The sequence below is a fragment of the Felis catus genome, chromosome B1 (genome assembly GCF_018350175.1).
Source record: "Felis catus isolate Fca126 chromosome B1, F.catus_Fca126_mat1.0, whole genome shotgun sequence".
Classification (NCBI taxonomy): Eukaryota; Metazoa; Chordata; class Mammalia; order Carnivora; family Felidae; genus Felis; species Felis catus.
Window position 1 is genome coordinate 39,722,213 of NC_058371.1, and position 14,356 is coordinate 39,736,568.

The following is a 14,356-nucleotide window of genomic DNA, read 5'->3' on the forward strand; positions in this document are numbered from 1 at the left end:
GGGCTTTTAAAAATTTATTTCAGTTCTTGTGAGATTCTGAACAAGAGTGTACTTTACTTAAAGGGATAGTATTCATGACCTCAAGGTTTTCTTTTCCGTAGTTAGGCTTTGGTAGGTATTACATATCAAAATACTTTTCAGACCTTTTCATTCAGGAAGTTTTAATACCGAAAACTTTTGTGCCAAAATGAACCTGAGTAAACTTCCAGTGAAGGAGCAGCCAGTGGGGGGGTGAGGCACCTCCTCCCTTCACCTAGCCCCTGGCTCCCAGCCCTTTCCTGCCCTTCCCCAACCCCCCCCCACCCCCCACACTGGGACAGGCTAACTCTGTGCCTCAGGCACTCCCCTCACAGCTGTGAAGAAGTGTTACCTCTTGTGAAATCTGTGGATGAACAACTGTCCCAAGTGCTCGGCAGTGTTAGCTCTCAGGTTTATCTCCTTCTTTTGCTGTCCTGAAGTATGTCAGGTAAACATCAGACAAATATTGTTTCTAGGGGCTCAGAGTGAAAGGCTAAGAAGTTATTCAGTTATGTGCATTAAAAATTTTAGATACACAATTGACCTTTGATCGATGTAGGGGCTCCTAAGGGTGCTGGCATGCCCCCCACTCACTGCACAGTCGAAATCCACATACAACTTTTGACTCCTCCAAAACTTATCTAATAGCCTACTGTTGACTAGAAGCCTTACTGATAACATAAACCGTTAGCACGTATTTTGTATATTATATGTACTACATACTATATTCTTAAAGTATGCTAGAGGGGCGCCTGGGTGGCTCAGTCTGTTAAGCGTCTGACTCTTGATTTCAGCCCAGGTCATAATCTCATGGTTCGTGAGTTCAAGCCCTGCATCTGGGAGCCTGCTTGGGATTCTTTCTCTCCCTCTCTCTCTGCCCCTCCCCTGTTCACCCTTGCTTGCACGCGCTCTCTCTCGCTCTCTAAGATAAAAGAGGCTAAAGAAAATGTTATTAAGGAAATCATAAAAAAATACATTTACAGTACTGTGCTGTAAAAAGTCCATGTATAAATGGACCCGTGCTTTTCAAACCTTTGTTGTTCAAGGGTCTGTGGTAGGGTCCCCTCCCTAAAGAAAGAGAAAAAAAAAAAAACACCTCAAGACAACCTTGCTATCCTAGTACTTGACCACATCCCTCGGGGGCCTTGTAACATGAGACCACTTAATCAGACTACATGTTTTTGTGTTACCAAATATGGGAGACAAGTAAAAAATACATAAAAACTATGCCATGTGGTGTTCGGGACTCAGTTCTTTGGGTAGGAACCCAACTGAATGGTGCTGGCAGGAATAAAGTTGCTTCCTGGAAAGAAAAACCTCCGTGTCACGACTCCCTGTGCAAGAATCCTGCTACAGGTCAACTGTATTAAAATCAGTAAAGTGGTTTAATAGACATCTGCTTTCAGAAAATATTCCCCCCAGCTCGTTTTAAAAGTTTTTGCCAATTTAATATAAGTTGATTACAAATATATAAACCATCCTGTTTTTATCGAGGAGTGTGTTGGACCCAAAACAGCTTTCAAATTAAACACTCTTACCTTTTGGTTTTATAATCCTTCCTCAGATCAGTGTTTGGGGGCAGTATACATGAAAACAAGACTTTCTGATACCCAAATGTGTAGGTATAAAAAAGAACCAATCATCTTTTATAATTCAGTGGTGCCCCTCCTGTGTGAAGAATTGCAGGGGAAATGCCATAGAGTAAAACGAAACTCAGATCAAGTTTGCAGACAAGGCAGGGGCCAGGAGGAGGCTGCAGCCCTCTGGCACATGAGGAGTCATCCAAACCCAACTCCAGGACAGCTTCTAGCAGCTGGTCCATAAGCCCATGGACCCAGGGTGACGTAGGCCCCCCCTTAAAATGCCTGCCTGAGAAAGCTGCAGCCAAAACATGTTCCAGCCAAAACATGGTGATGAACAGATAGGTCTCTGAAAAACCCCCCTCCCCAGAGCAGTTATTTTTAGAAAGCTGGCAATTATAAATCCGCTGCCCTTTGAGATGTAAAACTACCACCCAGAGCTGTCTCTGAAATGTAAATATCCAGGAGAAAAAGGGCCTCACTTAGGCGGGCACTTTGCACTTGGCACCACCACCTCCCATCACAAGGAGAAGTGCCAACTCAAATCCAGTCACACAGACCGACCCCATCACGCCCTCCGTGGCTTTCCCGCACACCCAGCCTTTAAAGTCTCCAGACTTTTTTTCCGGGAAACGATTTCCGTTCACACCAGCCCCCACTGCAGTAGTATTAGTCTGCCCTCCGCTCTTCATTAGCTGGCTTTGTTTCTCTTTGACCTGGGACGGGCATCACCTGGGATATGTTAAACTGATACAAACTGTCCCTGCGCAGAGCTGACACAGGCCGGATTTGGCTAGACGGAGGGACCAGTTCACAAGCTGAACCACCTTTGGAGTTCAATTAAATATCAGAAGGAAAACTACCTCCTGTATTGAAGTAGAAGGGCGTGGCTACAAACCACAGCAAATTTAAGAACAGCCATAAAAGGTGGGAAACCCACAGAACTGATGTCTATACAGAAAGCTCCAATAGGACAGAATTCCACCAGAACCCAAAATGGTAATGGGACACTGGGAAGCCGTGTGCTCACCACTAGCTGGGAGTGAGGCCAGCTGTCCTCACAGCCCGCACTTTGGATGGAATTCTTTGCTGGCAAAGGAAAGCCAGCGAGATAATGGCATCTTTTGTCAACGGCAGTGTTTTGACATACACAATTAGATAATGAGGGAGCAAGGGGTGGGCTAAGGACAAAGTGCAGGCTAGCACACTGCCCCGTCCCCCCTGCCAGGTGGGATGTGTGTGATAACTCCTCAGGCGCTTCTGGCTGCCCCAGGACAAAGGAGAGGAAAGAAAACAAATGGCCAACTGATAGGGATCACAATCTTACAGGACATGAGTCCCAGTTTACAAATATCTTGCTTGGTAAATTACAAGATTTAAAAGGCAATTTTATCAACAGCCACCTCCAGAAACTCAGTTTCCTGGAGCCTCAACATCACCCCTCCATAGTGATGTGGGGAACAAAGGCAAGAAGGAAATGACAGGTAAAATTAAATTTCATCATAACCTGCAGCCCATTGACAAATAACTGAGGCAAATACAGAGTTTACCATTTCTCCAGGAACCTCCTTCAGTCATAATGTTAATGCCTTACCAGAGGGAAAACAACCTTAGCTTGACAAGAGCAAGGCGTCAGGTATCTTAGGAGTCATGCTGTGACTTCCCTCACAGTGAAGAGAGCTGGCTGAGCCCCGGGAGGTGTGCAGGAGCCAGCCCACCTCAGGCCTTCCGTGAGGTAAGTTTTCCTTGCAAGCAGGCTGAATCAGGACTACCTGGTCCTTCCGGTTCCATACACCCTGAAATACTCCCCCATTCGAGAAATGCTTCTGGATAATTCATCTGGAGAGGCCCAACTAGCTCTGCCTGCTGTGATTTGGGATGATGACACACCGTGACCATGTGCGGTGGCTCACTGCAAGAGAAGGGGAGCGGCAGCTTTCCTCAGTACCTGTCCCTGTACGCATTAGCTCCATGCACATTTTCATGGGGCACACCACACACACTCATTTTATCAGCATTTAAAATACTGTCAAAAAAACCACCACCATTGCTTTGCTTTAATAAATGTTTATTTAGCGCCTAAGTACGAGGCACTGTGTTTGCACCAGGAGGAATACGCAGATGAACAAGGCATAATTCTTGCCCTTAAGCTCACAGTCTAGTGCGGGAAATTAGACATGTACACAAGGAACCATCATACGAGGCAGAAAGCGAAAAAATGCCATGGGATTGATCCCAATAGAGTATTATGAGAGGAAGAAAATACTACTTTTGGATGAAAATACGAGATTAGAGAAGTTGCCTTAGAAGTAGGGGGTCTACAGGTCAGGTGTACACAGGAGCAAATTAAGGGGAAAAAATAAACCAAAAGACTCCAAAGTCAGAAGCGGGAGGTGCTAAGTGCTGAGGCGGGAGGAGGAGGGTGGGCCTGGCATGGGACAGGTGGCTGGAAGATGTGTCTGGAAGCTGTGTGGGCTCCCCTGAGGGTGGTTCTATACATAATGCCAGGCAAAGCTGTTGCAGAGGTGATCTTACTCAAGTTCTGCTTTATAAAGCTTAATTTAGAGGCAATGGATAGCGACTTTACAGAGGGAAGGGCTGAGGGAGGAGGCCCGTTTAAAAATAATTATAGGGGCAACTGGGTGGCTCAACTGGTTAAATGTCCAACTTCAGCTCAGGTCATGAGCTTGTGATTCATGGGTTTGAGCCCCACATGGGGCTCTGTGCTGACAGCTCAGAGCCTGGAGCCTGCTTCGGATTCTGTGTCTCCCTCTCTCTCTGCCCCTCCCCCGCTCACATGCTGTCTCTCACTTTCTCAAAATATATAAAAAGAGGTTTAAAAACAAATGATTACAAGAGCCCGGATTAGAGTAACAAGGCAGCCACAGTGAGAATGCAGGCTTTTCAGATGGAAGATGGGATGGAAGTGACAAGAGAGGGGAATGGCTAAATACAGAAAACAGGGGGATAGAGGAGGTAAAGGGGGGTGAAATGTGACGGAGTTTCATACCTAGAGACAAAGAGACCCATCCACGAGCTAGGAAAATCCAGATGAAAAGTCTGAATGTGGGAAGAGAGGCGGGAAGAAGGGAGGATGGGTGCTGGCGGGCGTCCGGGCGGAGGGTCCAGCGAGCTGTTACAGTGGAGTTGAGGGTCCGGGGTAGAGGTCCAAGCTGGAACACCAGCCAGACAGCCGTCTGTCAGTGGCAACAGCCACCGCCCCGTGGAGGTGGCCCCGGGTCACCACGCGAAGTACAACCTGTTCCACCTTTCCTTCTATACGGAACTCTCCCAGAAAAGTCAGAAGCATGATGATGCATCATATGAAACGCGCTGTTTCCCTTTGCGTGCTCTCCTGTCTTCACTCCTGAGAAACCATGTCTTCGGTGTTAGGATTCCAAGCGGGAAAGTTGCTTGCCTCCACTGTGGAGGGTCATTCTGAAAAGATTTACTCCAATGAGAGTTTTTTAACCTTTTCATTATCACTTATTTTGAAGTTTTCTGTAATAAAATTATTTTCCTAAGGATTTCAGAAAAACGATCGATGTATCATCCTGCCTCACTGAGCCTAAGAGCTGGAAGGGACCAGAGAGGTCATCACTTTCTCCCTCATTTCACAAATGAGGAAACCGAGGCCCTGAGAGGCCACAAGACTTGCTGGCATCTCACATGGCAAGGATGGTGGAACTGGCACCACAAGCAAGACAGTGTGTTTTCTCTCTGCCACGACTGTACCCTGGGTGCCAGCTATCATCTGACACACAGAAAGACAGATAGATGGGTAGACAAACAAACAGGTACGTAAGTAGGGAACTAGGAGCAAGAGTGACTGGGAATAACACATTTATATTTTAACTTCTTTTTCAAGTGGGGAACAGGAGAGAATGGCTTCTGATAGAAAGGCATTTTTTGGACCCAGCAATGCCTTGCAGATCTGAAAAGGAAATTACTCTGACTCTCTTGAAATATTAAAATGCACTTAACCAGAAAATATTAGGCTACATTACTACACCTCATATTCGATAAGCCTCACAGTCAGCCGCAACAGAAATGATGGTATTCTTGGTTGGCACGTGTGCATGTGGAAAGGCCGTTTGCAGGAAAACAAGGTCAATACAAATTAGACTTTACGTTGTTTTATCCGTCACAGACGCAAAATGCCCACGGTAATTCCCTGTTGGAAAGTTATATGAGAAATCCTCAGAATGAGGTTCTAAATACATTTACATAGAAGATGGAGAAAAAAAGACAACTCCATTGCAAATACAGAAGTCCCAAATATCCAGGCAGGGTTCTGATGAACAGCTGTGTCACAGTAAACCAGCCAGAGTACATCGGGTTCTTCCCCATCATCTGGAAACACACATCCTATCGATTTTTAATTAATGGTTCCCTCTAATAAAGGCTGCTTCAACACATCCCCCAGGCCCACTAGAGTCTGCCAGCAACACATCTGGGTGGGAGCTGTCAGATTTTCCAAAAAACCTTCTTTTTATAGAGAATGTAGGCAATGAGCACCCAAAGTGCAGAGGCGACTATGTTCTGAGTTAGATGCTCTTTGTGTGACTGGTTGTCCCCCAGCTTCCACTGGAAGGGGAAGTAGTTCTCAAACACCTCGTGGCCAACGTACACCAGAATAGAATTCATTCCTGGAGGAGAGATGCACAAGGTAAGGCTTTCCTGAGCCACATCTGATCATCTACTTAATTCTGGAAATTTGACTTGGGTTCAGTGAAAAAAACCAAAAAGCTTGCACCTACATTATTGGCTACTGCCAAAAATACATGATGTGTATCTTAGATACTATTACATGTAAGCTCGATCAAAAACAGAAAATATTTATGACAGTGTAATCCGTGAATACTAAATCTGCCAGGAGAGCCAAAATTATGAACTTCTATTTTCTAGGGTTAGAAAAATGTAACTATTACAAGAATCAAAGGGCTAAAGTGAGTCTTCAAGTAGAACTGCATGGAAACCATCCTGTTTATCTCTTGATATTTCTTACGCGTAATCTGTAAGGTAGTATATTTACACTCAGAAGGCAAGCATGGCCCCATTGCTGAAGCATCAGAAGCTGGCTAATATGCCCTGGATGGTTTCTGATGCTCCGTAACTCGGCATTTCCTGAAGAAACAAGTGGAGCTTGGTTATGACCCCACAATCTAAACAGATAAAATGGGTGGACGGCATCAGAACAGGCCAAGGACATCCTGCACATGGCCTGGGGCAGTGTGGCCCCGGCTGCTTTCTCCCTCAGCCTGCATCTTGGAAATCTGCCACTGAGGCCGGGGGCCCAGGGACGTAGCACTGGGCATGCTCAACGTCTCTGGGCTGACCCACTTGGTCGCCATCATCGACTCTGGGTGACTTACCTGGGTAGAAGAACGGGGTCCCTGTCCACAGTCCCTTCACGTCCACAATAGGGTACAGGATAAGCAGGATGAAGAAGGCAAAGGAGCTCAGTGTGGTGACATAGGAAATGGACCTACGAGGTGAACGGGGTGTTTCAGGCTCCCGAGGAACGCATCCAGTATCAGCAGGACCAACCCACATGAAAATGACATGGTTTTCTGTACCTACCACAGATTTTTGTTTATTGGAATAAAGCCTTCATTTTCAGAAATTTTCGTCAAAGCAATAGAAATAAGCCCCTGAAATGGGGGGGGGGGGGGGAGAACGTTAGTTTTTTATATTATCTCAAAAAAACCACTGTGTTTCAAAACTGGAAAATACATTAATTGCTTAAGGAGGGCTGAAAATTGTGTTTTATATTTTATTCTTTTAACTGGAAAAATATTTTCAAGATGCATAGCTAAAGATATTCTCAAAAAAATATTCTTAAAAACATCTCCAAAGCATTCTTCTGAGTTGAAGGTAAAGTAATTGATAAATTAGAGAGGAAACATGAGGGATAAAACAAACAGCCAAACTTTCAACTCTGCCACCTGGAGATCTGGAAGTGGACCTTTGGAAATGTGCTGTCTGCCTGGTCTTTCTGGCCTGGCTCCCCACCAGAACCCACACCACTTCCTCAGGCATTCCTGGCCAGCTGGTTGACAGCAAACACTCTTATTTATAAAGACATTTGGCTAAGAAAACTAACCTGAGAGTTTAGGTATAAAGATTTGTTTCTCTCCATTACTCCAGTGAAGAACGCAGCTACTGTGATGTGGTGATAGCTGCTATCCGCTGTTGCTAAACATTTTATTTCTTTGAAATATACGTGTGGAAGGAATTTCAGTGAGGAACATAGGTTACTTACTAGAAAACAACACCAGGCAGTGAATCTGATCAGTATGTCTTTGGTCTGGTCCTTGTAATACAAGAGTATTTTTCCTGCCTGGAGAGGAAAACACAGATGACCAAGAGACCTGCTTAAGGTGTATTTGTATTTCATGTTCATCCAGTGTCCTAATCACTCGTCTGCCAAGCACGCTGCTAGATGCTGGGATGGAACATCACCCCTGCCCTAGACAACTAGACACCAAGGCACAGGGGACAACTCGGGAGGGGAGGAAACGCCAGAGAGGAAGTGCCATCAGGTTGAGGCTACGACTGCAGAGCAGGAAGGGCGTCTGGGCAGAATGGAACAGCATGCACAGAAGCATGTCAAATGGCTGAAAGAGCATGTGTCCCTGAGCTGCAGGTAATTGTCAAAGGCTAGAGGGTTGGGATGGGCAGGAAGATGGTAGGCAGGTGGGCTTGTGGGTCTCTCTGTGAGGCACAGGCTTTCTCCCATAGGTGAGAGGGAGCTGAGGAAAGTCACTCCCCTCCCCCCCTCCCCCCCCAAAAAACTAGTAACAAGGGACTAGCTCTGACGGCCTGCCAGACGGCCCATTCTGGCAGCAGTACAGAAGGGGACAGGGTGGAACTAGAGGCAGAGAAACACTTTAGAAACAGTACAATCTGGACTTTGCATAAAAACTCCCTGAAATTAGGAAATAACTTCTGAAAGCATAAAAGGATAAGAAAATATTCATAATAATTTGTAATTAAGCTAAAATTTATGAATGTTTTCTATATGCCAGTTCTTAGAATTGTACATAAATTAGCTTATTTAATCCTCTCAACACCGTCATGAGGTAGATGCTGCTGGAGCACAGACAGATGGACGTGCTGAAGGCTACCCAGCTGGAAAGTGGTGGAATGTGGTTCAGACCCAGGCGGGGTGGACCCAGGTCTGTGCTCTGAACCCTATCCTAGGCTGTTCCCACAGGCACAGATTTACCTCAGGAGCAAACACGGGGATTAAATGAACGTATGTAAAAGTACCCACTGTGAACCATAAAGTACAACAGAGATAAGTATAAAGCAGTATTTCTAAATATGAAATCACCAAAATGTATATGCTTTAGACCTGCACCATCCAATATGGGAGCCACTAGCCTCATGAGCCTATTTGAAATTAAATTTAAATTAATTAAAATTAAATGAAATTAGGTGGCTCAGTCGGTTGAGCATCGTACTCTTGATTTCGGCTCATCAGGTCATGATCTCGCAGTTCATGGAATCGAGCCCCACATCAGGCTCTGTGCTGGCAACACGGAGCCTGCTTGGGATTCTCTCTCTCCCTCCCTCTCTCTGTTCCTCCCCCACTCATGTGTGCTCACTCCCTTCCTCTCTCTCTCTCAAAATAAACAAACATTTAAAAAAAGAATAAAACATGGGATGTCTGGGTGGCTCAGTCAGTTAAGCATCCGACTCTTGATTTTGGCTCAGGTCATGATCTCACTCATGGTTCATGAGTTTGAGCCCCGCATCAGGCTCCATGCTGACAGCTAACAGCACAGAGCCTGCTGGGATTCTCCCTCTCTCCCTGTGTCTCTGCCCCTCCTCTGCTCATGCTTTCTCTCTCTCTCTCTGCCAAAGTAAGTAAACATTTTAAAAATTTAATAATAAAACTTAATTTAATATAATTAAAAATCAGTTCCTCAGTCATGCTCGTATACCACATTTCAAGTTAAAAGCCATATGGACATAAAAAACATTTTCATTGTCACGGAACATTCCATTAGTGCTGCTTTACAGGCTTCTTCCTCTTCCAGTTAGTTCTGCTCAAACAATAGTTTCAAACATCAATAAGGAGAACATTAGGGGATAAAAGTCTAGGCTGTTCAGAATTTTAACAAAATTGCACATAAGATACACCAAGAACCACCTATATTGACTCTGGCATAAAATATGCATAACCTGAAACCATACAAAGTGTATATGAAAGAAATGTGCCAAGTGACACTGAGGCTTCCCAACATCACCAGTACACTCCAGCAGGGAAACCTTTTTGCCCACAAACTGCTGTGCTTCTATTGCTAAGATAAGCCACATAAATAATGAGAATCTGGGGAAGCATATAGGAATTATACGGAATTATTTCAATGTGCTAAATTTTAGCAAATTCTAGTTTTGATCATTTGTCACATATAAACAGAATGTATTATACCACAGAAGATATGCTTCCAGTTACTTAATGAAATAGTTTTTGAATTAGTGATGAATCAATAATCATAAGCTATATAAAATAAACAAATACCTGAACTCCTAAAAATGCCATCACAATGGAGTTGATGGTCCCTAAGATTCCCTCTGGATCGTAGGCCACCTCGGTGTGATAAAGCACCTTCACAAAGCAGAAAAAGAAGGCAGAACCCACTGACCATGAAACGCACACAAACAACTCAGAGACTAAATACAAACTTGAGTCCACTCCAGAATTCAATGTTTTTTGTTTTTGCTGCAGAAATTCACTGCCAATTTGTGGGGATTACAGGCAGAATACTTCTGGGCGACAAAGTGTGGGGTGTGTGACACCAGAAGGAACACAGAGCCCAGGGACAAGCCGTGGTCCAGAGCACCCACTTCAACCTCAAGTGCCCTGGGACACAATGCTTCCCCGCCCAGTTCCAAAACTGTGCATAATACCTTCATAACTGTTAGGCTTATTCAACCTGGTCAACCCTACTGTAACATCAAAAAGATGTTCTTTCCTAACTTCTCTTATGGCAAATTAACATTAAAAAACATACCTGTACTAGGGCACCTGGGTGGCTCATTCAGTTAAGCATCTGACTCTTGATTTTGGCTCAGGTTGTGATCTCATGGTTTGTGAGTTCGAGCCCTGTGTCAGGCTCTGTGCTGACAGTGCGGAACCTGCTTGGGATTCTCTCTCTCCCTCTCTCTGCCCCTCCCCTGCTCATGTTCTCTCTCTCTCTCTCTCTCTCTCTCTCTCTCTCTCTCTCTTTCTCAAAATAAATATTTCAATATGTGTGTGTGTGTGTGTGTGTATGTATTATTTTATTATAAAACAAATGTTATTATGGAAATTGCAGAAATTTGGAAATATACAGTGTAGTGAATACCACAGTGCATCGCATAGATATCCCCCTACCCCACTTCTCTCAGGACTAAAGCATTTGTTTCCTGAGCTGGTAGAAATATTAATGGCCAGAAAGTTCTCAGCCAAGTCCCTTTTCTGGATCTGTCCCTGACTGAAGAGAGCTGCCTCTCCAGGAGCCACACTCCCTTGCTGGGGGTAGTCTGTATCCAACCAGGGTTAACAAGGGCCCGATCTCTCACTCCAGAACAACTGTAAAGCACCAGCACAGCCCCCCCAGGAGATTAACTAAGGCGGTATGACTATGAGGCAGTTCAACTGCCCCTTCTGCGAGTTCCTGATCCCTTTGATCCCTAGCAGGTGTCAATCCCAAAAGTACGGCCTGATAGCCTCCCTGCATACGAATCTTAGACTCAGACTCGGCTGCCAGGAAGCCCAACTGAGCTACAGGAAAAAGCAGGCTGCCGCATGCTTGACACAGTGCATTCACACTTTCCAATCCAAATTAATGAATACACACATTTAATGAACATTAAATTTCCAAAATCAGCAAACTGTTCAACTAAAAATTAGTTCCCATCACAGTCTGCTAAACGGACAGTTTCCAGTTGACCAGCCCCTTCTGTTTTCTCTCACTTCAGACCCCCCAAATGTCTAGTTCTAAGTGCAAGCTAGGCTCACTCACGGCCGAAGAAGGATGCTGGTAAATGTGGTCATCGCCCAGAAGCAAGCGGTCAATGTAGCCAGCAGCTCCTCCAGTACAATTTGGATACTTCCCCAAATCTCCAATGCCACCAGGTCCAAGATAACCACTGGGAAAGAGAACATGTACTTCACTGACAAGACTTCAGAGGGGCTCAGGGTATATACTGGCAATTGTTGCAGCCCAACAAGTGGCTTCACACAATGCAACCCCTCGGAGCCATGTTACCCTACAGCAATGCTTTTTGGACTTGACTGCTCCCTGCATGCTAAGGTGGGAGGCCAGCCTGCGTTCAAACTGACCCTGAAAAAGCCTCACGGAGACATTCCTCTGGACATCCACCCAACTCCTCTCCCAATACACACTATGCCTCAAAGAAGAAAGGGTAAAAGAGAATTCCTCTTGGGAAATTTGCAAGCTATCACCCCAGAAGCTCTGACCTGGCAGAAAATGACATGCAAAAAGGGATTACGTACATGGGCTCACTTACGTAGGACATCCAGGAACAGGCAAGAAGAATGTCAAGCCCAGCCAAATGCTTTCCAGCATCAGAATGAAGAGCCACTGGGGCCAGCTGAAGATGATGTCTCGAAGGGAAAAGCAGCTTCTCTCCTGAGTGAGAGGCATAAAAACACATATATGAACTACATGCAAGTAGAATAGGAAAAAAAAGATGCATATATGTATTGGGGAAATTCTGTGTGATTCCTCTCTGGCCTTGATGGTAGTAATATAAAACTAGATGCACATTTATTTCATATGTATCATATGGTCTAGCTGCCCCTCTCCATGAAATATCATAATAAAACATTAGTTAAAAAGACAGCACTGGGTAATTCCACTCCTATACCCAAGAAAATTGAGAACAGATGTTCACACAAAAACTTATACACAAATACACATGGAATCTTTATTCATACTAGGCAAAGAATGGGAATAAGTCATATGCCCATCAATTGATGAAAGTATCCAAAAGGTGGGACATTCATAAAACGGAGTATTATTCAGCAGTAAAAACGAATGAAGAACTAAAACATGGCACAACATGGATAAACCTTGAAAAATATGCTAAGTGAAAGCCACCAAACAAAAAAGGCACATATTATAAAATTCCACTTATATGAAATGTCCGTAACAGGTAAATCTACAGAAACAGAAAATAGATGAGGAGTTGCCTAGGGCTGGGGGAGTTGTGGAGAAACGGCAAGTGGCTGGTAGTGAGTACAGGGTTTCTTGTGGAATAACGAAAATGTTCTAGAACTGGATAGGGGGGATGACTGCACAACTCTGTGAATATACTACATGTCACTGAATTGCACATTTCAAACTTGTGACTTTTACAGTATGTGAAACATATCTCAATAAAGGTGTCATTAAAAAAGCAATTAAAAATACATTTTTAAAAAGGAAAATGAAATTTAAACTTTTGAAGCTGTCCTGGTTGAAAGAAGTATAGCCCACCTATCCTTTTTTTTTTTTTAAGTTTATTTATTTTTGAGAGACAGACAGCATGAGTGGGGGAGGGACAGAGAGATAGAGAAAGAGGGAGAGAGAATCCCATGAATCCCACGTGGGGCTCAAACCCACGAAACCCATGAGATCATGACCGGAGCCAAAACCAAGAGTTGGATGCCCAACCAACGGAGCCACCCAGGCACCCCTAGCCCACCTATTCTTGGTGTCACACCCCACCCCTTACTCTATCATGGTGGCTGTGGAGGAGCCTCCACAGACCTTAGGTCCCACACATGGCTAACCAAGCCCATGTTCATGTCTACTCTCGCTTCACCTCAAGAAAAGCCATAGCAGAGGGGACACATACAACAACAGAGTGGGCAGAACAGGTGAAGGAACAATGATCCAATCCCCTCCAAGGACATATAACTGAACAATCAATGCAGGGAAGGCCAAGTGAGTGTGGGGTTCAGTGATGAATATGCTAGTTACATATACAGAAAGGAGCTAGAAAGCAAAGACAACTTTATAAATTAAGTAGGATCCCAAGTGGAAGAACTTTAACACTTCTTCCTAAATTTTTACCTCTACCAGTGAAAAAAAAGCTCCACCTGGGTAAACTCACTGAGCAATTTATATTAAGACAGAAAACAATCACAAGGGCGCCTGGGTGGCTCAGTTGGTTAAGCGTCCAACTTCAGCTCAGGTCATGATCTTGCGGTTCGAGGTTCGAGCCCCACATCGGGCTCTGTGCTGACAGCTCAGAGCTGGAGCCTGCTTTGGATTCTAGGTCTCCCTCTGTCTGCCCTTCCTCCACTCGCACTCTGTCTCTCTGCCTTTCTCTCAAAAATAAACATTAAAAAAAAAAAGAAAGAAAGCAATCATGAAAGAAATGAAACTCTCACATACTTCCTACAAATAAATACTAACTAGCCAAAGACAATACTGTCATTCTCCTCCACCCTACCTTGGCATTTTTCCTCCAAGTTGAATCTTCACAGCATGTATATAGACACTGAAATGTTTCATGAGTTTCTATATATCTTATACTGCAAGGAATTAAAAAATTGGCAGTAATGCCCCAAAAGACTAAACTAGCAAACTGGATGATGGTGATATTATTTAATGCCGTCAAAATGCATCTGATCACTAGACACTTAAAAATTTATTAGGAGGGGACATCTCATGTTATGTGTTTTTTCTCCATAATAAAGAAAAACGATTGATGTAAAGACTAAATAAAAATAACTAATTGAAGGAAAAAAA

The 14,356-nt window shown here is 44.3% G+C and overlaps 1 protein-coding gene across 5 annotated transcripts in view; it reads right to left on the bottom strand.

Moving 5' to 3' along the window:
* Positions 1 to 4,494: 4,494 nt before the first annotated feature.
* Positions 4,495 to 14,356, bottom strand: part of HGSNAT (heparan-alpha-glucosaminide N-acetyltransferase) — a 52,706-nt gene continuing 42,844 nt past the window's right edge. For 4 of the 5 annotated variants that reach the window (XM_023252546.2, XM_023252545.2, XM_023252547.2 and 1 more), the window contains 7 exons: positions 12,126 to 12,247; positions 11,618 to 11,744; positions 10,132 to 10,218; positions 7,864 to 7,941; positions 7,182 to 7,252; positions 6,974 to 7,086; positions 5,719 to 6,247 (listed from right to left, as the gene is read on the bottom strand). In XM_023252546.2, coding sequence (XP_023108314.2) covers positions 6,066 to 6,247; positions 6,974 to 7,086; positions 7,182 to 7,252; positions 7,864 to 7,941; positions 10,132 to 10,218; positions 11,618 to 11,744; positions 12,126 to 12,247 — 780 coding nt within the window. In that variant the 3' untranslated portion in view covers positions 5,719 to 6,065. Of the gene's footprint in view, positions 5,037 to 5,718; positions 6,248 to 6,973; positions 7,087 to 7,181; positions 7,253 to 7,863; positions 7,942 to 10,131; positions 10,219 to 11,617; positions 11,745 to 12,125; positions 12,248 to 14,356 lie in introns of those variants that run through there. The other variant, XM_045055459.1, reaches the window with a different exon arrangement.